At 38.6% G+C, this 26,163-nt stretch overlaps 4 protein-coding genes across 7 annotated transcripts in view; all 4 read right to left on the bottom strand.

Annotated features, from left to right (window-relative positions):
* kif13a (kinesin family member 13A) overlaps positions 1-7,725 on the bottom strand; it is a 45,094-nt gene extending 37,369 nt beyond the window's left edge. For all 4 annotated transcript variants that reach the window (XM_023331127.1, XM_014470846.2, XM_023331128.1 and 1 more), the window contains exons 1-2: positions 7,339-7,725; positions 7,025-7,115 (exon numbers count right to left, since the gene is read on the bottom strand). In XM_023331127.1, coding sequence (XP_023186895.1) covers positions 7,025-7,115; positions 7,339-7,393 — 146 coding nt within the window. In that variant the 5' untranslated portion in view covers positions 7,394-7,725. The remainder of the gene's footprint in view (positions 1-7,024; positions 7,116-7,338) is intronic.
* A 1,666-nt stretch (positions 7,726-9,391) lies between these two features.
* Positions 9,392-10,848, bottom strand: nhlrc1 (NHL repeat containing E3 ubiquitin protein ligase 1). The gene has a single exon (XM_005804681.2). It carries the CDS (start codon positions 10,662-10,664, stop codon positions 9,465-9,467), a length of 1,200 nt encoding a protein of 399 aa, XP_005804738.1. The 5' UTR covers positions 10,665-10,848; the 3' UTR covers positions 9,392-9,464.
* A 1,363-nt stretch (positions 10,849-12,211) lies between these two features.
* LOC102229605 (phosphatidylserine synthase 1) lies at positions 12,212-22,349 on the bottom strand. Its single transcript, XM_005804657.2, has 13 exons — positions 21,910-22,349; positions 21,413-21,504; positions 20,074-20,118; positions 19,853-19,977; positions 19,580-19,738; positions 19,226-19,377; positions 18,069-18,210; positions 16,461-16,573; positions 16,294-16,359; positions 15,699-15,798; positions 15,479-15,547; positions 14,269-14,335; positions 12,212-13,623 (listed from the first exon to the last, which is right to left on the bottom strand). Exons 1-13 carry the CDS (start codon positions 22,089-22,091, stop codon positions 13,541-13,543), a joined length of 1,395 nt encoding a protein of 464 aa, XP_005804714.1. The 5' UTR covers positions 22,092-22,349; the 3' UTR covers positions 12,212-13,540.
* Positions 22,350-24,029: 1,680 nt separating this feature from the next.
* LOC111608184 lies at positions 24,030-25,833 on the bottom strand. The gene is made up of 7 exons (XM_023331460.1): positions 25,688-25,833; positions 25,442-25,607; positions 25,232-25,324; positions 25,081-25,137; positions 24,746-24,847; positions 24,550-24,669; positions 24,030-24,464 (listed from the first exon to the last, which is right to left on the bottom strand). Exons 1-7 carry the CDS (start codon positions 25,783-25,785, stop codon positions 24,435-24,437), a joined length of 666 nt encoding a protein of 221 aa, XP_023187228.1. The 5' UTR covers positions 25,786-25,833; the 3' UTR covers positions 24,030-24,434.
* Between the last annotated feature and the right edge of the window lie 330 nt (positions 25,834-26,163).

Consider the following 26,163-nt stretch of genomic DNA (forward strand, 5'->3'; position numbering starts at 1 on the left):
ACAGTGCAAAGTGAATGCAACCGCTTCAGGGCTTTGCTTATAGCACTTTCCCCTTAATAAAAACCCCCAAAACAAAACAAAAAAAAAAGAAAGAAAAAAAATTAACCCACAGGTTTATGGAGAAAATGTGAGCCGATGTGGAATACTTTAGAGCCAAATGACTCTGAGAACAAGATCCCGCAGAGTGGAAAGGTTGATTATTGGCACAAAATGAGCAGCATGGAAAGACAAAAAGAACATTCCTGAGGTCAGTCACTGGACAAGGCAGCATTGTCATTTTATTTGGAGGTTAGAAGACATGATGACACTTTGTCAAAAGTTACTGACCTCTACGAGTTTAACACTAACATCTGTGCTGGCAGTAGTTACAAATGAACAGAGAACACTAAATGCTTTTTATACAGTCTCTAGTAGAACCTCCAAAGTGATTGACTTTTCTAAAGAAATGTCGCCTCATCTCCATATTTAGCAGAAGCACTGATCCATCTCTCGCAAAATAGCAATACTGAAAAATCTAGATGCTTTTTCTGGTGTTGTTGAAGATTCCTGAACATTGTAATGTAAAACCAGGCATCTTCCCCCCATAAGCACTCACAGGTGGCCTCATCCTTACACATCAGTCCCTCTCAGCTGCAGTTAAGATTAGGTGATATCTACCCCTTCCAGTTCACAATGGGTCAATAACGATATATTTTTCTCCATATTATGTGTTCCAACACTAGGGGAACATGTTTACAAATAATTGTTGGACAGAATTGTGTGTATTACTGGTTTAATGAACAACAAACCTTTGCAAGTGCTTGTAAATAGTTCAGACTTTTTCACACACACACACACACACACAAGCCAAATTAAATATAGAACTCCGGGTTGCTGGGGAAACTCCAAATACTGAGTTTTGACCTCAAAGGCCGTTTTCGTTGTAATCAGACACAAAACTAAAAGAAATATGATACTTGAGTACAAAGGGAGAGCACCCTGTCACATCTCTGAATTATGTGTGTTAGTTCTGATTAGCGCATGTGTTGGGATCAATGGATGTGAAATTCACAATGTTCTGCTGAGACGGTTCTGTTCATTCTGCTGTGATGTGACTCTCATGTTTTCTTGTTAAAGGTCAGCTGACTGTCTGAGAATTAAATTTCAATGATGTGTGAGTTCCCAGAAGTGGTCAGGTGGTTATTAGCCAAATTAACCAGACAAACTTCCCATTAGTTTCATTTTCAAGCATCCAGCATCCTGAGGAAAGTAAATAACGACTAGACAGTGTAAAATGCAATTAAGTGACCTTATTGTTAAGTCCATGATGTGGTGCTTGAGTTGTTGATTCTGCAATGAAGACGCAGACGTGCGGTGTACGTATAGCATAACATTTCCTGTGGTCATGCAGCACAATTTTGCATCATACCCAAAAAAGTCTGTGGCACTCTGGCCTAGCTAGTGATCAGATAGTGTATGCAGCATTGCCAAATGTGCAGCATTGTAAAACGGGAGCACTATTTTCCTACAATTTTTTTTCTTTCCAGTCACTGAATTGAAATATGCAGAAAGCGTGATGGGGGGTGTTAGTTCAGGATAATTCAAAGAGTGGGAGGACAGTAAAAGCAGCATCCTAACAGAGGAGGCTCTAATTGTAGCCCCTCTCCACACCAACCAGACTACAATACCTAAGGAAGCAACACAACAAAGTCTGGTGGAGATAAACCCAATTGAGCTCTTGTAACCACCAATGATAAGAAGAGATTAGGGTGGAAATTACAAGCTAGGGGACAGACACTATCAGATAAAGACATTCCTCTGCAGATCATCATAAAATGTCAGATTAAAGCAGTTTTTCATTTCACTTTTGGGGATAAAAAGACAAACATTTGATTTTTTAGGTCAAAATTGTGGAGATTCAGGTGTTTTTCACCATGAACAATACATTCAATTGTTGCATGGTGACTAACATGCACCATAAGTGTAATATGGCCCCATTCTGTGGGTCGCAGGGTATTTTCTTGTCATTACACACCACCACTCACCCCCTACACAGACAGTCGCCTCAGGTATTTCTGTTCACCCCCAGCTCCTTCCAGCATTTATTATGTCTATGCACCTAAGGAGAGATGACTGGAACCTGAAAGAAAAAATACTTCTCTCAGACTTCTGTTTCAAATATGCCATTCTGTCCAACGAGCAGAAAGGTGAGACTCAGGGAAATATAACCTTTTGGCCTGAAGTCACAAACTGCTTGATTTGTCCTTCAGTGAGATTAGTGTTCACTTCTGAGGAGAGCTGGGGAGAAGGGTGAGGAGCTCACGAGGGAAGGCCAAAGGCTCTGCAGAGCAGACAATAAGGCTTAGTCATCAAAGGAAATAAAAAAAAGTCCTTATTTTTAGGAAAAGCTGTGCAATTCAATCAACTTGAAAGAATATGCAAATAAAAATGTAGAATTGCGAACATTTTTACAAAGCAAAAACGGTGGTAGAACTGTTTAAAAGAATGTTTAGATGTCCCCCTTCTTCCATCAAGAAACCCATGTATTTCTAAGCAAACACCCAAAGATTAGTGGTGTGTTCATAAAAATATCTATTATAGCTGTTTCCTTTCTGACGCTCTGCCTGAGCATTCCCACGAGAGAGAAAGTTTCCCATGGCCCCTGCAGCCATATTCAGCAGGCTAATACCCTCTGAATTTGACACATTTCCAACACGCAGGGACAGGTGTCTTCAAAAGCTGGCAAAGCCCCACAGATCAGGGCACTCCCGCCCCTCTACTGCGGGCTCCACACGCAGAAAAAACGGGAAAATTACATGGTTTTACAAAACCAAGGAAGCCAAAACACACACACACACACAGTGAGCAGCAGCAGTATTGAGATCCTGAATAATTACATGCCTGAATTGCATCTTTGAGCAGAAATGTTACATAAATACAGTGAAAACCATCCAAGCTGTATGGCTGCAAACTGGACTGAGGATCAGAACCAAAATGACTTTATCAAAATCTAAAACACCAAGAATTAAAGACAAGTGAAGGTGAAACTGAAACAAACCACAGAACATTTTCCACCATATTTTAACTTCATGAAATACATTCCTGTGGATCTGATACTGAACATCAATCAGATATGAAGGCTTCCACTGGATGATAAGGTAAAATATGTTTGTGTCTCGCTTGTCAACATGGAAAGAGGTAACACATAACTGGCATAAAGTTCTCACAGTTCCTGAACCATGATGTACATGTTTTTTTTTGTTGTTTTTTTTTTACATTTTGTTACATGTTTTATTGGGGATTTTAGAACAATACTGAAAGTTCTACTCTGCTGTGGTACTGTATAAGCTAGCTCAGCAAGATTGGTTGGAGGGTATCTCAGATCAGCAATTTTTCACACTGTCTAATCTGTTCACAAATTCACAATTGGATTTTGCTCTGCACTTTAACTAGGCCATACTAGTTAAAGTATGGCCTAAATTTTAATGTAATTATTTATATTATTGTAAATTATTATTATTATTTAGAATAATAAACATATTTGGGATGGTCAAACTCTGCGCCATGCCTCAAGTCTTGTGCTCCCTCTAACATGTTTTCTTCCAGGACTGCTCTGCATTTACCTCTATCCATCTTCTCATGAACTTTGACCAGCATTTCTGGGACTGCTGATGTAAAAAACATGCCATGTTTCATAGTGTGAATGGTGTGTTCAGGAATATGTGTATTTTTAGTTCTCTGCCTCACAGAAAGTTTAGAATGGAGACTACAAAGGACACTTTGGACTCATCTGATTGGAGCACCTTTCACCTTTTTGCAGAGTCTTCTATATGACAGAAGCAAACTATTGATTGGTCTGCTTATGGCTTTCTTTTTGCCACTCCTCCACAAATGCCCGATTGATGGAGGTGCATTACTAATTGTTTTCCAATCGACAGACTCTCCCATCTGACCCGTATGTCGCCTTCAAAGTTACCATGGGCCTCTGGGCTGCTTGTCTGATTAATGCTCTCCTGGTCCTACTCATCAGTTTAGGTGGACACCCATTATCTTGCTGGATTTGAAGCAGTCCCAACACACTGTGTGCTCCAAGAGATACTCAATGATCGAGAAATTGTTTTATAGCGTAATTATACTTTAAACTTTGTTAGAATTTTAATAGAGTACATAATAGTTTGTGATTGTAACGCAGTGAAAGGGTTAAAAATGCTTAAATTATTTTGCAAGGAACTGCGCTTTGAGCTTGATTTCTGAGCTTGATCGCTTGGACGGCAGCCATTGTGTAGCAGTCTCGCTTCTGATAATTGCTTTAAATACAGATTAGTGCAACGACCAGAGCTACTGGCACAGTAAGCTCATTATTTAATGCTGACTAGGGAACTAAGAAAGTGTTACAAATTTACAAGATTCCCCTTAGCTCATAAGAAAAGAGCTAGACATCTCACATGCATTCTTGTTCTCTGCAGTCACTCTGGGAATATTTGAGCACCCTAAAAAGCTGTTTGTCCATTTAAAACGATCAATACAACAGGAAAACAATCAGGCCTAAACTACAGCATTCTGTTAGACGTTTTGCGCGCCTGTGGGTAATCAGGTCAGGTGTCTAATCATGTGTGACACAGACAGCAGAGGAGAGCTAGCAAGCCGAGCGCAAGACTGAGGCGCAGCTTTCATTGTGGGACAAATATGACATTTTTGACAACTGCTAACGGGCATGAAATATGAGCATACACCCATCACTTGCCTAAACGCAGTCTGATCTCCTCATTACACCGGGAGAGCATGTCAGATCAGAAGGCAGCGCAGATCACACACTTTCAGCGAGCCTTTGTGCACAGAGATCATGTGAAACTTTCACCCTTTCTTCACTTTTAGCAGAGATGACTCTTAATGAAACATGGAGCATGCTGGGAGCTTGATAGAACTGATCCAATCTAATGGCGCTTTGGTGCAGGACCCCATAAATTAGTCCTGGATTTGGAGATTTAATGCAACACTCTGAGGTTTGGGGTTAAACAGTTGAAACAAATTGGACTTCTCGTGTCAAATAAAGTCAACTTCTTTAAACTATGCTATATTTAACATCACCTGCAACACCTTGTTTAAGATCCCAGGCAGCAATTTTATGTTTCAGAACAAAATGAGTTTACTGTAATTTACTTTTAAATCTTATCCCAGCAGCTTTTTTGGCAGCCTTGACTTTTTCTAGGAACAAACCCAAGACCTATATTTGTTCCTGTGCTGATCCAATCCTGGCTTGACCAGAGGTTTCTTAGCTAAGTGCTACACACAGTCAGTAACAGGTATAACAGCAAAGAAATGCCCACAGAATGATCCTGCCACTACCATAGACAGTTGTTGTTGGCATGCATGGCTACAGAATATATTGAAAATCAAACATTACCACAATGTCACTGTGCCCAATTTCAATACAACAAAAAGCAGTTTGGAAAGCAGTAAACATATTAGTTGGTTATCTAGTGCCATGCTTCATGCTAGTTTAAAATTTTAATAGGAAACTTTATTCCCAAGCCATTTAGAAATTTCCCTGCAAAAATAGCAGCTGTAGCCTGACTCCGGTTTTTCAACAAAACCATGTTGCCATGATAGAAATACTTCCTTCTTTCCACAATGTCAACCATCTGTGGTTAATGTTTCAACTTAACCCAAAGCAGAAAGACATCATAGTCATCAATAAAACCTTCAGAAACACAACAGGATATCACATTTTTCTGATATCATGCAGCCACACTGTGATGTGTGGCTGCATGACCAAGTACTAAAAGCCTGACAATAATCACTGTCCTCTAAAGTTATCTGAATAAGGAAACTGTAATTTCACAGTGATAATTTGCTTCAATTTAACCAGTTTGAATGGAGTTTTCATCTGTTCCAAGAGTCAGCAACCATTTTTGCCCTCACTCATGTCAAATAACATTAGCGTAGAGCCACAAAACCTTCTCACTCTACCCAAGAAAGACAGTTTATGAATTTCTATGAAAACCTGTAAAAGCAGTCAACAAAAGAACATGCCATAGAACAACGGAAGGTTTCATATTTATGGAAAATAAAGAAAAACAGCTTGTAGTTTGCATCACATTGATAAATGAAAAGCACTAAAGAAAAAATGATCTGATGCTGCTTAAGTACTGGCCTGTTGTGGAAATACCAACCATGCATTGCAAGAAAACATATAAAATCTGCTAAAACTGTCTATTATTTTTATGTTTGGAAAACATTGTAGTTTTTCACCATTTTGCAACAGCTATTAAGAATCCCTTAATAAAGAGGACCAGAAGAGACACTAAGAGGCAGGTTGTAGATCTCTGCTCTATTCAGTCAAATGTTCTACATTTGCTCACTTCCAGTTCTTCAATTTCCCATTGCCGCCCTGTTCCACAACTGTCCCTTTGCAGGAACCCATTCTCGATTTCCTCTTTGCAACACGACGATGGGCTTTGAAACCGTACACAGCAGAGACCCCCCATGCCCTTCCTGATCGTGTCCTCCTCACTTACAGATAAGCAGAGTTCAGAGTTTGAAGGAAGCCATGGAGACCGAGAAAAGTGGGACGATGAACTGTACGGTTCTGGAATCTTTCTAGACGAGACGTATTATAGAGGTGTTACAGTGCAATGATTGGTACTGGAAAGATCAAGCGAATGACATAAGATGTGTCATGTTGCAGTCAGGTGGCTAACAGACACTGTGTCCTCTGCAGCAGCAGTGCAGTATTTCTGTAAACCCTCTGTATTTATTTGCTGACATCTATGCAGCCGAAACACGCTAAAGTTTCTCAACAAACTATAACCTGTGTAGTTTTATTCAGAAGGAAAACATTTGCAGCCTTTCTGAGACACACATAGTTGTTTGCTCGTTTCTTGCAGCAGACTGCTCTCTCATGGCTTTGTAATATTGTTCTGACATTTCACCCACTACCACGACTTCAGCTCTGATGATCTCAAAAAAAGTCATACGATGCATGTTACTGCGTTCATAATCATCTGCTGAAACAAACTACGTGTTGCATTTCAGCTTTGATTACCTGTTCTCTCCTTTTGCATTTGAGGGTGGAGGCTGCAGGATTGTTTGGTTGTCCTCCATGTCCACCACACATTTTGTATTCAGCTCAATCTCTGCAGAAAGAGAGAAGTTTTTTTTGTTTTGTGGGAAAAAATAAGGGAGAATGTGGGGATGTGAAAAGTCAGAGAATCTGATCTACTTTCGCTGTGTTGAAAATACACTGGGGCATGACTTCAGGGTTATAACTCAAGAGAATGGTGAGGAAAGCAAAAGTTTAAGATCAAGCGAGAACGAGAGAGGAGTTTGCGGGCGGAAATCGTCGTTTTGAACACTTACCCCTGCGGTTCATGGGCCGAACTCTCACAGCAACTTTTACCTTTGTATCCGACATTTTCGTCCACTTTTTTTTTTTTTTTAACTCCCACCCTGTCTGGTCTGTCTGTGCGCCGAGCTATAAATGTATAGTCTGTAAATCCCCCGACAAGCAGCCTCGGATTTCTGGCAGACTAAAACCGCTTTCAGCAGACGCTGCTCATCGGAAAAAGCCCCCAAGGAGTCCAGATTTTTAGGAAAATAGATCCGGACAAGTTCATTTTTTTTCCTTTAAATCCATCCGGGATCTCTTCTTGTGCGGATCGAGCCCTCTGCTCCGGCCCCAGACAGCATCCCTAACACCGCCATCTTCCACCGGGAGCTCGACTGCTCTCCTCTGGCAGGGCTGGAGAGGCTGTGCCAAAGGAGGGGAAAGGATTTACGCACCGCGCCGCTCCTCAACAGGGAGGAGAAAAGCAACGGCAGAGAAATGGCAAACTGCATAATGACAAGTGATAAACACGCAACAAACATGAGCATAAATTAAGGCATACTTTAAAGAAATTAAATTGATTTATGAAGCAAAACTATCTCCAAAGCACACCAAAATAAAATTTCTGATAGTATGTTAATAACTTACGTAACCTTGGTCAGATTATTAAGATTATAACTTATCAGGTGCGTTTTTGTTTGTTTTTTTTGTGGTTTTTTTTTTTTTTTGTTCTTTCCCATGAAATACTCTTTCACATTTAAAAGTCTGTTGATGTTGTAATTGAGTTTTCTCAGCAAAAAACAGTAATTATTAGACACTTTAATATAAAAAAAAAATAATAATAAATAAATAAATAATAGCAGTTTTGGGGCTTGTCCTCACAAACAGTAAAACTTAGATTTTTTTTTTCTTCATATCAAGAATGATGCTCCATGAAGTCACATATGGTGGGGATGATTGAGCACATAGTTCAACAAAAACAGTCAAATACGTATTTGTTTACATCCGGACAAGACAAAAGCTTTTCTCTGTTTTTTAAATATATCCGAAAACGTTCATATATTGCAACGCCATTGATTTGTTCTGAAGAAACAGCGCCTCCTACCGACAGAAAATACAATAGTCGAAGTGAAATATGAAAAAGGGACAATTCTTTTTACCCTATTTCTGATAGTGATCTTATCAGCATTAAAAATAGAAAGAAGAAAAGAAAATTGAATTTTTTGAATTGAATTTCTACTTAAGTTAAATTCTTGACCACAAGAAGGTAAAACCGGCACATTTTTCAGTTATTATGTTTTTATATTTTTACATTTATTTATTTATATTTTTAAAATAAAAATGCAAAAACAGATCATGTTTTTCTTCTTTTTCATTACTGGTTTATTATAAAACTATCAAATTACCAAAACTTACACTGACCTCTTCAATGCACACAAAAATATGGGATGATAGTGTAAAATTGCTACACAATCAGCATCTCAGTGCCTTTACTATAACTTTTAAACATTGTGTGCCAATTTTAAATGTGAAGTTTTGTCACTTTTGTTCTTTCTGGACTTTTGTGGCAGGGTTGTTTTGTTTTCTACTTTTGTGTTCACTGTTATTGTTGTTGCTTTACTCATCACAATCGCTTATTTTCCGCTGTTTCCGTTTTCAGCAGTTTAACACTCAGTAATCAGACTCGGCTGGTTTAAGTAGTCATCCCAGTATTTATTAGTCATTGTTGGATGAACCTGTCTTGAAGATTTTGCTCGGGGGGAGGGGTTCATCTCTTATTTTGCCATTAAGTATTAGTAATGTAGCACCAGAAGGACACCAGACGTTAACGGATAGATGAAGAAACGCACATAGATGGCTTGAAGTGGAGGTTCACTTTACAGCAGGAAAATATACTTAAACAAACAGAACTGCTTCTTAGCTGTTCAGTGTAAGGGCAAAATTTAGAAAACAATAAATCACAACTTCTTAGGGTATCTTAATTACCCTGCTCATAGCGTACACCCAGCAGATAATAAGTATCCTTCAAACAGACAAGTTAATCTACAGAAATATTTAAAAGTAGAAAGCATGAAAACAACAAAATACTTCAAACAAACTTTAATCTGTTTTTCCAATACCCTGTCTTGGTTTCTTATTATGTAATGACCATGTTGCATCAAGCACCGGGTTTACTAGAATAAATCTTCACCGTATGGTCGCCACCATCCACTGTGATGAGCGTGTTGTTCAGTATTACCAACCCAGCAGGTCGAATGAGATGGACCCCGACAAGAGGAGTCAGGACTGGGTGGTTCTGAAGGTTTCCTAAACTACAAATCAACCCCTGATCACAGTCAGACACAACCACATCTCCATCACTGCTGAAAGCCACATCTGATATGTTGAACCTGAAGGACGTTTGGAGGATCAGGCTGAAGCTGTCCATCTGGTAAAGAAGGTGGAAGTCTTTCGTAAACACCTTCAAATTTCTGTTGTGGTGCCTTCCTCTTGGATGCTCCAACACTGCTGTGTTTCCGTTTTTTTGGCAGTGAGCCACCGCTTTGGGACAACAAAGGTTGGCTAGGACATTTTGACTCTCCAGGATAATGCCATGACTAAAGTTCACTTTAATTCTGAGCAGATTGCCAGCCTGGAGGTCAGAAACCAGGATGCGCCCACAACAGTCTGTGTCCACGCCCCAAGGAAGTTGGAAGCAATCTTTGACCGTCACTACGTGTATTCCCCTGGATGTGAAAACCTTCACAGATTTATCCCCTGCATCTGTCACTATGACATGACCAGTAGGACTCACTGCCAAATCCACTGGGTAACAGATGTCCCCATTACCTGTTCCTTTTTCTCCAAAACTGTGCAGCTTCCTCCCTTGTTGGTTAAACACCACTACTCTCTTCTCTCCATCATGCACCACGACTACTCCCCCCACAGAGCCCAAAACTGCGATTCCAGTGGGGTTGGTGAGAGTCCCCCAGCCCCCAAACGCAGCAAAAAGATGCAGAGCTGTTTCTGAGATAAATCCTCCTTTGGACCTGTGAGGGGGAGCGGAGGACGAGGATTTCTGGGACAAAAGGAGCTCCTGCAGGTCACTGAGAACCTGGCAATGGGAGGTGCTGTCAACACTGCACAGCTGTCGACAGAACGGGCACTCCAGCTTCCTCAGGAGAGGGTGGGACAAAGCTGTGATGCATTCCAGACAGAGTACATGACCACAGGAAAGGTTCTGTGGTCTGCGCTCCCTCTGTTGAGAGTTAAACATCTCAAAGCAGACTTTACACTCCAGTAAGTTGAGCTGGATTTCCCTCAGGGTCGCCTCTGGACTCAGGCAGGAACGATGTGGGAGATCAGAGGTCTGGTCCATGATGACTGAAATTCAGTGACGTCCTGGTAGCCTCTGCTGAGGTAGTTCAGCTAACTGATGCAGATTGAATAAGGTTCAAAAACCAAGCAGAAAATCTGGGAATTTCAGGCGACACGATGAAGAAAGACGGAGAGAACAAAATGAACTGGAGAAGCTCTGTGTTTACATGTCCTCTGCTTGGAGGCCTCAGTCACCACGTGATGTTTTAAAGCTAGCTGAGGCTCTCTGGCGCCCTCTTTTGGACATAACAGTTCATAAGATGAATTTTGTACATTTATTGCTGCTATTTGCAATTAGCATTTGCACAAGTTTGTTGCTGAACACTAGTGAGCAAAAAGCGTAATGAATCTGAGAAGGTTAAGGGAACAGAGTGGAAACAGGAAATCCATTCCATTGGAGGTTTGGTTTAAAGTACTAGATTGGCACTGGCAAGTTTAATGACACAACAGACATGTGGAAAATACACAGTGTTATAATTATTATGCAAATTGGATTTAAGTGTCATAAAGATATTTTTTTTTTGTTGTGCTATTAAATTTATAGATGGTATTGTGTGTCAGGGCTCTTTGAATCACTATAATTAATTTGGGTTGATCAGTTTGTCTGGTGGCCTCAATTAAAGGAAATCTACTTAAGAAGGATGTTCCACATTATTAAGCAGGCCACAGGTTTCAAGCAATATGGGAAAGAGAAAGGATCTCTGCTGATGAAAATCATTTGCATTGACCATTTAAGAAGATCTGAGAAAATATCACCTGCATAATAATTTGGAACACTGTGTAGTGGTCTGATCAGAAAAGACCAAAATTTATTTTTGTTATCTTACATGCAAAATGGTTATGTTGCATAAATACATCACTACACATCACCCTGTACACAGAGTTATGGCAGCATCATGCTGAGGGGATTAAGAAAAACTACAATAGGACGACTTGTTTAAGCATGTTGATGTGTTAGGATGGTCCAGTCAAAGTCCAGACCAAAATACAAAAGAAAATTGATGCTTGCAGATGCTATTTAGCAAAACTGCTAGAGATGGATCCAAAAAATATTGAAGTTGAAATTATGAAAAGGTAGTTTTTATTAAACTTTGCCTGAGGGCATCTGAATACAAATGTATGCTAAACATTTCAAATGATTTGCATATTTATGCATTAATTTGTATTCATAAAGCTAAAACCCAAAAATATATACTAAAATGTGTGGTTGTAAGATAAAATAAAATGTGGAAAAGGTCAGGGGTAGTACATATGTTCCAAGGCCGTGTAAATCCTGGTATGGGTCAGCCTTAGGAAGCTATTTCTGTATGACTTTCAAGATGTGCAGCTCGAATGAAATCTGACTCCAGACGGGCGGCGCTGAAGTCAGCAGGTCGAGGAGCACTTACATCCTGCAGGGGTGTCCTTCAGAGCCTGAATAAGATTATTCAAGTTCCACGAGTGTTAAGTAAAAAAAAAAAAAAAGTAAAATCAGCTTTAAACATGTTTCTAATTCTTAATTTAAACTTAAGGAGGATTATTAAAAAAAAATACACAAAGATTGGAAAATAAAGAGGAAATGTAAAACATTTTAATATGTTGAATTTGTTTTTTCACAGTGAAACAAACAGCACACGTCATCTTCAACAGTAATGGTTTTGGCAAAATGAAATGTATATCCAGAGACATTGTACCATTTACAAAGCCTAATGTTGCCCGGGAGACCGTTTCACCGAGGCCAGCATTTGGATTGTCGAGGATACGAGAAATATCTCAGTGCTGAGATGATACTGATAGAACAAAATGACAACAAAGAACTCCAGGTGAGAGTATTCAATAACAGAGAGCTTAGTCTAAATACAGACTGAGAAGCGTTAGGAATAAGAAATAATTCCATGCAAACAGGCACAAGGCGTGAATAAAAATGTTATGACAGTAAAAGACAATACATGTGTTCAGATTTAGATATTATAAAGACTTCTTTTTTCCTACTGTTGTAACATTATCCTATTGAAACACTTGATTTGACAGTCATGCAAAAGAAATGAACAGAGCGAGAAGGTCGGCAGGAAAAGAAAACCACCTGCGCACCGACATGCAAGGGTCTGAATAATTGTCCTTCAAATATAGCAAAATTTAAAATAACATAGCAGCCACAGGCGGAGTGGAGAAAGTAAAGTCACTCTGGATCACAATAGTTCACATAATACTAGAACATTACGAAATGTACAGTATTTTCAGGGAAAAACTCCTGCAAAGTGCTTTAACCGTGTGCTTCTTTACAAAATGAACCTCAGCTGATCACGCTAACAAGCTAAAGCTGTCTGGCATGGAAATTCTGTCCACATTCAAGTATTAAAACAAATAAAAAGAGAGAGAAACATTTAGGAAATAAACCGATAATCAGTGAAGAATGCAAGTATCAAAAAAAGACAAAAAAAACCCCAACAAAACATACAGGCTTCAAATAAAGTGATTAAATCTTTAAAATGGCTTTTAACATTATGATACCAACTTACTGGCATTCAGCCAGATGAATGCCAACCTTCAGTGATATTGTGTTGTAACTTAAAAGCTACAATGGACATGCAGTCATAGCAACAGCCGCTTTTATTCTCTCACACGCCCACAGACTGCCTCGCTCTCAGTCACACACAAAGAAACCTGTGATTAGTGGTTTAGGAGTTTCTTGAGTACACAATGCGACGTGCATCTCTGTAGTTTGAGCCGCAACACTTTTCATCACAACACAGCAATCACCTGTTCATCCACTTCCTATTATCTGATGTCTGCTCTCCTCCTCTCCAGAAAGTGTCGGCGGCGGTGGTGGGATGGTGAAGTTTCAGGATCTTCTGCAGAAGGAGCTCGGATGTCTCGCGGCCTCCCCGGCTCAGCTTACTACTGGCTGTCGATGCCGTTTAAGGGTTTGTTTTTCCCTCTTCGTCTGATCGTGGGGCTCTCACCGTTTGAGTCCATGTCATCTAAAATGTGAAGTTCAAACATTTAAAATAAATTCAGGTAAAAAGTGCATATTTATAGTTTTTGTAAGATTCAGAACATTTGACTAGAAAAAATAAAATAAAACTTATCAGGTTTTAAGTACTTAAGTAGGTGGGCCTCATCTATGTTTAATAGTTTGACTTTTGATTTTTGTTCCCCTGCTGCTCTGGCATCTGGAGTAAAGCACCATCTCAAAATCTGACACCTGGACTTTTCAAAGACCAGCTAAAGTATGTTAAATTACTTGCATAATTTTTAAAGCATAGTCTGTGAACACTTCTACCGTTATCCTGTTTGTGTAAAGAAAATATAATTGCAGTTTTTATGCTTTGCTTGGCCTTTTAACCAAACTTAGTCATGGTTATGCTCAAACAAAATCATTAGATTAAAAAAATAATCCAAGTGGAGGATAGTCTGTAAAATACAATTTTTACCCAAACTCAATTTGACATTTTCCATACTTATCCAGACCTAGAAATTGGTAAAAGCAGATTTCATAACTTCTCAAGACCGTAAACAAACCCTGAATTTTTGTTCAGACACTAGGGGCCAGTGCTTTACAAAAAAAACAAAAAATAAAACAACCTAAATGTTGTCACTGACAGACAACAGTAGAGACTCCGTACCTTTAAAATCCCCAGACATGTGGTCAGGAGACTCTGCGTAATTACTGTCTTCACACTCTGAAAGGCTCTGCAAGAGGAGAGGAGAGTAAAGACACATGACACACATTCCTGTAACAGAGCACACATCATATGTAACAGCATGCAACTGATCCTGCACAATGTTTCCAATAGACCAAGTAGACTTGACAAGACAAAACCTTAAAGTTTTGTACCAACAATAAGAGCTCAGTTACTGCCCTAGAGAAAATTTAACTACTACCATAAATGAATGATGGCAAAGTTTATGTAACAGAAGAGCACAACATCCAATTGTTTTCAGCAAAGAAAAGAATTGTTTAGTTTTCAGAACAAGATATTTTGAAAGAAAGTGAAATGGAAATGTGACTGCTCCTTAGCTGAAGCAATAGTAAATAAATGGAGAAGATATATTTTTCTTCACCGACCAAAAAAGTATCTCTATTTGACTTTTTCGCCCCAGGAAATGAAACAACTAGAACCTCGGCTTCAAATAAAGGAGACAACCCGGGTATTAACGACTGTCACTGTTAGATTCTTGGTGAGGGTGCTCCAGATAAATCCTCATTTAATTCTTCACATAATGAACACACATTCAAGATTAAGACTTTGCCATCCCTACTTTTGGCCTAAAGATTAATTTCTCTGTATTTTTTACTTTACATTATTCTCACATTCAGACATGGACACAACTAGCTTACAAGCTATAGAGTGTTTTTGTAAATCCTGTTGAGATTAGCATGACATCACTTAAATTACATGAATTATTTTCCAAATTAATTAGAACATGAAGGAACTGACTAAGATAACCTTTCAAAGAGTTATGTAAGGAAAAAATATAGCTTCCTTTTACTGAGATAGTTCACTAAAAATAATTAGAAGTGAACATTAAAGATGGTATCTGGTGTATTAAAGCTATAAGTTAAATTCGGTGCTTTTGAATGGTCTGTTAACAAAAGCTGTAAGTTCAATTCAATTCAGTTTATATACATAGCGCCAATTCACAACAAATGTCATCTCAATGCACTAAAAAAAATAATTTGGCGCTCATTTCAGATATAACAAAAATGTATCTTAACAGGAAGCCAACCCTGGGTGAAACCTGAAAGTCACTGTCTCTCTATGCCACACACCCTGCTTCTAAGTACTGGATAATAAAAACACACATTCCTGAATGTTGAAACAATAAACACACCTTTCCCCTTGGACCATATGTTTCTGCATACCACACCATCCCATACAGACACAGGAATGTAATGAAGGCCTGAAAACAGAAGCATAGCACAAGCTGTCAAATAATTCAGTAACAGGCATTCATCTATAACAATAAGTTATTGAAAGTTATTTGATTGGTGGTTAAAGTACATATTTTTAAGCAGCAGTTGTGTGAAGTTGCACAGAAATCCTGATCTTACCAAACACAGCAGCCAGAGGACCACATAGAGGATCTGTGTTTTTGAGAACAAGTCCTGTCCAAATTTAATACACGCCAAGGCCTCTAGAAAGGCTATCGCCCTGCAAACAACAAGAGGGGAAAACGATCACGGACTGAAACCTTTGGCCAACCTGGAGGGTATTTTTAGCTTGAACGAGGAGACTCAAGGTCTCGGTCAAACATGTTCGGTGGATATAAAAAGTTTACAGACCCCCAGTTAAAATACCATTATTTCTGATGAAAAGAACTGAACCAAAAATTTAAAAAAATTGTTAGATCTATTTCAAAATTTTATTTGACATATATCCTTCAAATAAAATAAAAGAACAATTTTACCAGAAGATTTATTTTGTTTTTTTCAAAATCTAACGACAGGAATCTGTGGGTCACCTAAAGAAGGTTTAGGACAGAAGCCCTCATAATCGGATACCTTAGAGAAATTAAAAAAAAAAAACTAAAAGGAGGATATTTACTGTTGATTTTATGAGTTATCTCCACCTCTGTCTGTCTGTCTGTCTGCCACTATAGTCTTGTTTTTATTCGACTAACGTTGCATATTTTCCATGAATACTCACCCAAAGACCCAGCACTGTGTCCCCACTCTCTTACACTGCGTATCTGTGAGGTATGCATAATACTGCCTGAAACAAAAAACAAACACAATGCAGGCATTAATTTATTTCACTAATACTTCTCAGCCTCTTTCTTGCCCCAGAGAAAAAGAAAAGTCGTAACAGCGTACCTTACTGTCGGAGCTGTGATGATACCAACGAACAGGATTCGACACCAGCTGAGAGCGTGGCTCGCGGGAAAGACGAAAATGTGTTTGAGGAAGAACGTGTTCAGTTCTGTCAGCTGTGAGAAAAACAAATAAAGCTGATTTCAGTAACTAAGGCCGTGTGAACACCCAAAGAAAGCCTGTTGACAAATACAGTGTAGCTTCCAGACTTGAAGAAGTCTGAGCCATGCGTTGCCTGTGGCTAATAAAAAGATCCGAGAAACAACTGAAAACAAATTGCTGGTTTCTAATGACAAAACAAACGTGTCTCCTAATCTAATCTTGTTTGTTACAGTTGCAGAAGTTTTAGGCGTTTTAAGTATTTCTTTGACTAGGCCTGAACCGGTTAGCAGTTTCTCAGTATAAACAGGTTTTCGACAGTTATGGTTTCAAAACCACAAAGATTTACTGCTATACTGTCCCTACATTTGGAAATCTTTTACACAAAAGTACAGTGAAAGTGTCTGGGATGAGTTGTCACCAGGTGCACAGAAGATAGTGTATTACTGTCCCTCCCCCACGTGTTGCTGCACACCTCTGGACAGTGGCGTGAAACAGAGTTTCATAAATGGTTTTACTAAATTAATTAGATCATGTTATACGTTTGACATAGTTGTATAAAATCAATCTACTCTGAAATGGTTTATAGGAAAGTATTGAGCTGACAATAAAAAGTGCACCAATGACTTAGTTAAAACTTATTTTTTCTTAACATGTTTATTGAATAAATATCCTTAAATATAACATTCCTATGAGTGGCGACAATATTTGTGGAGTGTTTTTTTTTGTTCTGAACTGTAAAAAGAATGAATAAAATACACCCCATCTTATTTTAATAATGCTAAACTTGCTATTTCAGGAAACATTTCTAAAAGGAGGAAATAAGTTTCGAGCAGCTACAAAGTAGACAGTTTTTTTTTTATTTCCACCTAATAGAAATATGATCTTGAAACATGCTGACATGAGTGCAGAACAAGCATGGGTGTGGAAAACGACATTCAATAGAGACTTTGTTCAAAATGTGGGAAATGTTTGTAAAGAAACAAGGGCTGAGATCTTAAACAGCTGTTGTATTTTATCCTCGGCATTTTTGCAGGGGTACCAGAAAACAAACCTGTTGGCAACAACAAAGCAAACAGCTAATCCAGAAGAGGATGTGAGAGAAGCCAGTCCACACTCTGAATCAGAATTAATCTCTTAAAGTAGTTCTCAAAAAAGAGTCAATCATCAGCATGCAATGCTTCAACTGGGTGTGTTACGAAAAGAAAGGCAGTTTTTTGCCAACAAAATAAAATCGTTAACATCGCATTTAACAGCAAGAGGATAGAACATTTACTCATGTTCTCCATCCTTTGTTTTCTCATTACCGCAAACAGTCTCAGCCTTAAAGGATTAGCAGTCAATGTGTCGACGACAAGACACCTGTGTACTTAATGGATCCGTGAGGATTAGGATTTCACCAACAGACAAAGGAATCAGCTCAGCGGGGACTTAGCGCGCTGGATGATACCCGAATCGTCAGCGCTTCAGTCACTGTCGAGACGCCAGAGCAGGATTTGCCCGGTGACCCACCTGCCAGATGATCATGAACAGGTAGACGCCGGTGACCCGCTGCAGGGAGGACTTCGGATCAAGCCAGCGCACGTAGGTCCAGCTCGCAGGCGTGAACTGCAGCACGGCTCGCTTGATCTTCCCCGTGGTGGTGTGGATGTCCCTGATTGAGTGGGATAGAAGTGGGATTACACAGACTTACTGACAGATTTATAAAAGAATATTATTCTAATGCCTTCAGCAAGAGCAAACAGAACCAACGTCACAACACAAAGCATTCGACTTCGCTTTTTGATTAATTTCTGGGATTATCTTTTAAAATAATTTCAGAATCCCATCTGTAATACCTTTATACAGGGGATTAAATTATACACAAATGTTCTAAAGTTGCAAAAGAAGCTAAATAAACAACATTAACAAGAAACACTATATACTTTGACAATGAAATTTGTTTCATTATCAAAAAAGAAACATTTTTGAGTTTGTTTTATTATTTATTAACGCCTTATACATTTGGATTTAAATCAAGTTGACTTATTCACAAACTCAGAAATCCTTTTTTTTTCATCAGTAAACGCAGCATATGCATGCTTCCAGGTGAGAGCATCAACTATCTTTAGCATGGAAGTTGTTACTGGGTGGAAAAAAATAAGCTAGCTAGTTATTTTTGAGGTTTTTAAAAACAGAGTCAGAGGAATCACAATTGTGTAAGAACATCCCAAAAGCTGTCTGCAGTTCAGCCTGCAAGAGAGAGCAGGACTTTCAGCTGATAACAGAAAGGCTGAGCGATGTAAAAATTCAGTTGATCCGTTTCATCTTTTTGACGTTTCAACCTCTGTTTTGTTATGAATCGTTTGGAAATCTCAGTTTCATTTCAGTAATGCTTCCCTAAACAAGAGCTAATATACTGCGCTTAAGACAGATTAAAATGTTAACTTATTATTTATTTTGCCTTTTTTGTTTAAATATTACAAAAAATCTGTCTGTCTTAATCATCTGAAAAATACAGAGGAGATGTATTTCCTCGCTTCTGACATAATTAATGACGGTCCAAGCTTTGTTATAGTTTTACAGAGAAATTAGAACGAACAAGAATCTGTACCAGGAAGTCACAGCTAAAAGACAAAACGCTGATGTGAAACGGCTGCTGATAAATTCTGGGGTGTAAAAATTCATACTTAATACTGGCCCAGTGGTACGTCCTCATCTCCAAGAAGCGGCAGACGGTCATTCCGAGCCAGATTCCTCCTCCGTTACACAGGAGGATGTCCAGGATCACCTGGTCCCACCAGCACTCCGCAAAGTTGGGCAACAAATGCATGAAGAAAAGCTGTTAATTCAGAAAAAAGGACAATTATTATTGGAGACCAGACCACAAGTATAAAATCTGAATTTAATATCTAATGTCAAACTAATCTGACTCTTGCTCCGTTACATAAACACATTACATCACAAGCTTTGGTGATTTAGACAGGCAGGCAGCCAGGAGCCTCACAGCTGTGGAGTTTTTATTGTTTGGAGAGTTTGTTTACCTCCGTGAGCTCCCAGGTGATACTGATGGTCCAGCAGAGGCCGTAGCTTCGGATGAGGAGGGCCTTCATGCCCCAGCCCCAGAAATGGCTGAACGCAAAGATGTCAAAATGGCTCATGATTCTCTCCCAGGTGATGACGTGGCAGTTCACTGCATACTCCTGCAGGCGATAACACAGACACCCACGTTACAGCGATCCCCGCCAACGGTGGGAGCAGAAGGCAAATAGAAGAGAATATCATTTTTTTTTTTACTGTACGCCGTCGTCACAAACCATAATATCTGCCTCTCTCTTGGCGTAGCGCAAGTTGGGATCCAACCAGTACATGAGCTGCTTCACTTGCTGCCAGTTGAGGAAGATGATGAAAACCAGGAACAGAAAGTAGAGCACACTCAGACCTTAAAAACAGAAGAACATGACCTTCAGCAAGGAAAGAATTTGTAATAAAAAAAAAATATTATTTTTGCTCTGAAATACTTTCGCTAGACACTCACCAAACACTATCCGCCATATTGCTGGATGCGGCCTGGTAAAGGGGCCTGAAAGCAGATTTATTAAGCCAACATGTCAAATGATGGGAACCGATATCTGATTGAACTAAGATTTACTGATTCACTGAAATCATAGTGGAGATACTTCACGGGTTTCATGCCAGCCTAAGCCTTGTACTAACAATAGACAGCAAGAATGACCCACTGACAGACGCTGTTCACGCCTGTGTTCAAATGTTCTGCTCTTTCCTCCTACACACAGGCAATTTCTGTACTACCTTTATTGTAAAAAAGCAGTCTTCACACTAGATTAAGGTGATTACAATCAGCTTAATCTACTTATTATAATCACCTGCATAATATTTAGTAGATCTTCCGTTGTCAACCAAAAATTGCTTTGAGATGTCAAGGACTACACAAGGTCTGCGAAGGCCTGCTTTGGTATCTAAGAAAAAGATGTAAGATGAAAACCTTTTGACTCTTGTTTTTATTATTAATCTATCCATGCATTGCTGAATCTTCAGCCAGATTTATACTGACCACTTTAAAAAGAAAAACGTACCACGCCATATTTTAAAGTAAGCAAAGTAAGGTACCGATTCCTGTTTTTGTGTAAAGTTACGCTCCAATGAAAGTAATGCCAGCTACATTAATTCCTCACTAAGATACTAAAGACAGTTGAAAAATGTCAATAATTGTATCTGTTTTGAAATTCAATTGAAATCCTGTTAAACTCTTTCGCACGCACGGGCTAATCACTCCTCTGGTCCTCATAAATAATTAACGTATCGATCGAAGAGAAGCCATTTAAAAATTCTTTGTACGGTAGGTCCAATAAATTTGTCAATGATTTAACGGTCTGACACATGAAGGCAAATTAAGAGTTTATTTTCTCTCAAATATTATGTTGGACTCCATTGTTATTTATTTTCAAAGGATTTTGCAGAAAAATCTTGTGCTAGGTTAAATCTCTGCTCAATAAACTAAAAGATTTTCCTGCACTTGTAGAAAAAAAAAAAAAATCATTATTTTATTTAACTGTAATCGTTTTATTGTGAACCCAGTTAAATTTTCAACATGGTCAGAAAACACACAAGGGATAGTTTAGTAATTTACAGTCCGTAAAGAAATCAGGGTTGCTGTAAACCAGATCGGCGCATCTCTTAGACAAGGACTTCAATCATTATGCTTGCAGGTTTCTTGCTTGCTTGCAGATGCATGAACTTACGTGACAAACTTCTCTCTCTGCCTAATTTACAGCATCAATGTCTTCAACCATCCTTACTGACATTACTGCACAAAATAACATCCACAATTCCTGCGAGCCATGTTGTGCACTCACCATTGGGGAATGCCAAAACACTGATGACCAGGAAGAAGGAGATGACCAGGATGAGCCCCACCCAGACATTATTGTCAGGATTTCCATCATCTCTGCAGACAGGATGAAAAACAGCCACTAATTAATAACACTGAACTATGACGCGCGTTGCGTAACCATAGTTTATATTGCCTTTACTGTGAATATGTAACTCGGGCTCACAGATAACAAAACATAAACTAATATGGCACATTTAGCTAAAAATGCAATGTTGTCACTCGTTTCTGCAATGTTGCAGCGAAAGAAAAACAACATAACCTACACAACGCTTACTTTGTAGTCCATGTTTTATTACTTTAAAGATTTTAAAAATAAAATCATCCACGATGCTAACGATGAGAAAAGCTCAGAGAGCACCACAGCTCGCTAGCTGAGCTTCCTGTATCCGAGCATCACTGACGCTAGGCTAGGCTAGGCTAAGCTAGGCTAGGCTAGCGTTAGCGGCGGACTCCTCTCACCTTGCAAACGCGAAATACATCAAACTGAGCACCGTGCATGTCAGCAGCGTTATGGTGTGCGGTTTATAGAAAAACTCGATGGTGATATCCTCGACCTGCTGCTCGTTAATCATTCGGAAATGCATCCTGTAGTTGACATCATCTTTGCTCAACGTGTGGGATCCGCTATACACGGACGCCATGGCAGGCAGGACGCGGCCAGCGGAGCAGGAGCGGCGGCGGCGGCTCCTCACAGCGCCCGGGGCGACATGAGAAAGTGATCCGCAGCCACCAGATCAGACGAGCAGGCAACGAAAAAAAAAAAAAATTATATAAAGTTACATAACTAACAAGCAGAACGCGATGAGCTCAGAGAAGAGACCCGGTTCCAGGGAACGCGTTCAGTTTAGGTTATGATGGGAAACTGAGGTGCTACACAAAGCGGAAGAGTTTTGTTCGACCGTATCATTTATGTGAACGAGTAGCTGTGTGCGGGGATGGGAGTTAGGGTTCCCGACAATGATCTGGTTCTTCTGACTCGTATCACCAATAAGAATCAGTTCTTTCGGCATCCAGATGGCTCTTCACTCCAAATTGTTGCATGCATCCCTTAATTAGTTCAAATAGTTAAACTCTTGAAGATTCTTTTTATGCTCATTTTGATGATTATTATATGAGCCCAATGAAAAAGGAGATTTTAAATAGAGGATATTTATGAAAATACGAGCCTTCAGATGATTGTGAGGCAAAGCCCGTTCAAGAGTGTGATTCTTTGTGGCAGCCAGTCAGATGGATTATGAGCAGTCGTGATTTTTTAAATCATTGTTTAAAGTGCAATTTGCCAGTCAGTGAGTCCTTCAGATATTTTGTGCTTTGTCAATAGGAACATCTGTTTGCCACTCTTGAACCAGACATGTTGGAAGAATGTTACATGGACTAAAGAGAAAAAAAGACTGGACTGTTGCTCAGTGATACAATCTACTCTTTCAGAAAAAAACTTTCCTTTTCATTTAGATATCAAGTACCCAAAAAATGGAGATAAATATCCATATCCTTTGCTAAAACGTTCTGACCTTAATTGTTCAAGTGAGTCAGTACAGTAAGGTGGCTCAGTCATCACTGGCACATCAGGTGAGTTTTCAGCTGAAGGACTTTAAACCATGACAAATCGCTTTAAAAATTTATTTGAGTCACCGCTTCAGTTTCTTCAGGTGTAACATTAAACACAACGAGTCAATGGAATAAAGCAATTTATGAAATGAAGTGGAGAACAGATGTCTAAAACCGAACAAACAAAATTGTCTAGTTTTATTTTTTATTTTTTTTTGTTGCTAACTCAGAACTTCTCACCAATGAAGATTTTTAGACAACTGAGCGAGATATAAAAGCTGTGAAAGTTTTAATAAAATGTTTTTCCTGGAATACAAACAGCGACTTCCAGGGAATGTTGGAAAAAAAAAACCAGCCTGATTTGCTTTGTGTTTGTCTCCCTCTTGTGGCCACTCATGACTGCACATCTGGCTTCCGATGAGAATCGTCACCCAAGCTAGCAATTTTCTGAATATGTAGAAGTATAAATTTAAAAATATTTATACTTCTACAACAAATTTAATATTTAAATATAAATTTGTGTCTAAAATGTAAAAGTTTTCACCGTACTTTTGTAAATCTTCTCTCCAAACTTCCATCTGTACAAATGAACATTATGCATGCAGGGTTTATTGTTTTTTTTTTTAAAATAAACATTAAGTGTTCACTATGCACTTTCCCGTCTGTGCCTAAGTTATTATCTCATACAAAGCAGGATGTTGTTAGTGTGTTGATCATAAATAAATAAATACATAAATAAAAGCAAACATAGAGTTAGAAGTGTTGTAGTCTCAACGTTCTCCATCTAATGGTCTTTAATTGTTTAGCTGTATGATATTCAAAAAATTATTAAAATAAATGTATATATTATATATTAATATATTTGATAATATATTGCATTTACACAGTTTACTTATGTTCGAGAAATTAACAAGATGAGTCAGCAACACAATAAGGTCAAACAGTTATTTTAGGTTTAAGAAGGTTTTAATAGTTACAGAGGGGTTTTTTTTGTTTGTTTTTTTTTACATTTAATCTTGCAAAACACTTATATCACTTCTCACCTTTTGAAACATGAAATTTCCCATATCCAAAATGAAGCTTCTCTATACATCTTGTGCACTTTGAAGAAGTACAAACTTCTTTTGTTTTTGGAAAGGTTGAGCAAAACTTTAGGCAACCATAAAATTGTTTCTGCTGCAGCATATGAACAAAAGCTTTTTATAACACGTTACTATAATCGGCGGACTATATTTATTAAACGAAAAGGCAGAAAGCTACATATTATTATGTACTACAAATTGGAATCATTGTGTGCTTTCAAACACACTTTCCTATTGTTTTTCTGTGAAGCAAAAAAAGAAAAGACAAAAAAGAACAAAATTTGCCAAAATCCTGTTACAGTTTAAGAACTACACAGGAGCTGATTATTCCTGGTTCTGCTCTGTGTCCATCATTCACTCCTCCTGCTTCAAAATTATGATGGGCTGCAGAAAAACACAAAGCAAATGAATGACTAAGCATGTTCTGTCATATGTTTAGTAGACATTTATAAGAAAATAACACACATACCAAGGTGTTGAAATGTTCTCTGCACACAGCTTTACTCTGCCAGTAGATCAAGAAGAGCGCCATCATGCATTCAAAGACTAACAGAGTTATGATCAGACCGGTAATTCCCATATAGAACTTCTACCATGAAGGAGAGAGTACAAACAAATACTTAGAATCCTGCAAAGCAACATTTGACTGAATGAAACATACTTACTTCATTTGTCCAACGAAAATCACGCAATATGCAAATGTGCAAACCAAAAGCCACCAGTGACCAGAAGAAGCTGAGGATGTTCAGGGAGAATGATAGCTTGGTCTGGAAAGTGGAATAAAGCTGAGTTAACATTCAGATAACACAATACAAGATGCATCATAAGCTGTAACGTTTTGGGTTATTAGAACAAACCAGTTCACAATATCATTTAGAGATATAAATGTAATATTCTGAAACAGAACAAAGATGTGCCAATAAAATTAGCTTTGGCCTTTTTTAGAGGAACTCCTTCAATTTTTTATGCTTTCCTTAAAATCCCAGAATGTGTGACTTACCACATGCATGTTTGGACATTTCCCTGCAGCAAAGGACACCAACCCAGAGATCAAGAACTAACAAAACAAAACATCATGTTAACTGGGTAAAATTAAAACCACATCAAATAAACAGGATGTTTTAATTTGTGACCACTGGAAATGTTTTTACCACAACACTTGGAGCACTGAAGATGATGATTAAAATGTTTGAGGAGATCCATCCAAGAGTGAAAATGAACACACCACCAATTGCTTGGGCTGCCTAATTTAAAAACAAAGAAAAAGATATTAAAGAGAATACAGAAAAATGGCTGATGTTTTTTTTTTTTTAGAGAAAAGATCATGCCTATAATTTACAGCACACGTCAGTGAAACTCACCCCCAGAGGTTTTGGCTTCCCTCGAACGACAAACACCTTGAAGTTGTCCCTGAACACACAGTGGAAGTTCTCCGGCATCAGCTGACCCTCCTGAATGTTCTTCAGGCTTCCGATTGGGATGGTGATGATCATTGACTCGTTGCAAATAAACGTCTTCTTCATTTTCCTGTAAAGCCATAAAATGTTAATACAGCTCATGCTGCTCATAGTGATCAGTTATTACACTTAAAAAAAAATTGAAGGTACTGTGGTGGTGCAGGGGCAAAGCAGCGCCCACATGTGGAGGCCTTCGTCTTCAAAGTGAACATGACAGATTCGAGTCCCGGCCTGGTGACATGCCGCATGTCTTCCCCCTCTCTCACTACCCTGTATAATTGCTCTCAAATAAAGGACACTAGAGTTAATAAAACCCTAAAAAATATTTTTGAAAAAAAAAAAAACATTTGAAAGTGGCTTAACTTGAAAATGAAAATTCGCCTGCTGCTTTGAAAATGCAATTAAAATCAACAAGATTGTTTTGGGTTTAACTCAGAAATTAAAGAGACAAATTGTCTAAACATTGCTTGTTTGATTTTTTTAGTTCTGATAACTCATTAATCTTGAAATGTGACTTTTAACTTAATACTAGAATTTAAACCAAGTATTTATTTTACAATATGCAAAAAAACAATTAACTGCCCTCACCTTGTTAAAGGAGCGAACAGTCCTGTTTTTTTTACTCA

The sequence above is a fragment of the Xiphophorus maculatus genome, chromosome 3 (genome assembly GCF_002775205.1).
Source record: "Xiphophorus maculatus strain JP 163 A chromosome 3, X_maculatus-5.0-male, whole genome shotgun sequence".
NCBI lineage: Eukaryota > Metazoa > Chordata > Actinopteri > Cyprinodontiformes > Poeciliidae > Xiphophorus > Xiphophorus maculatus.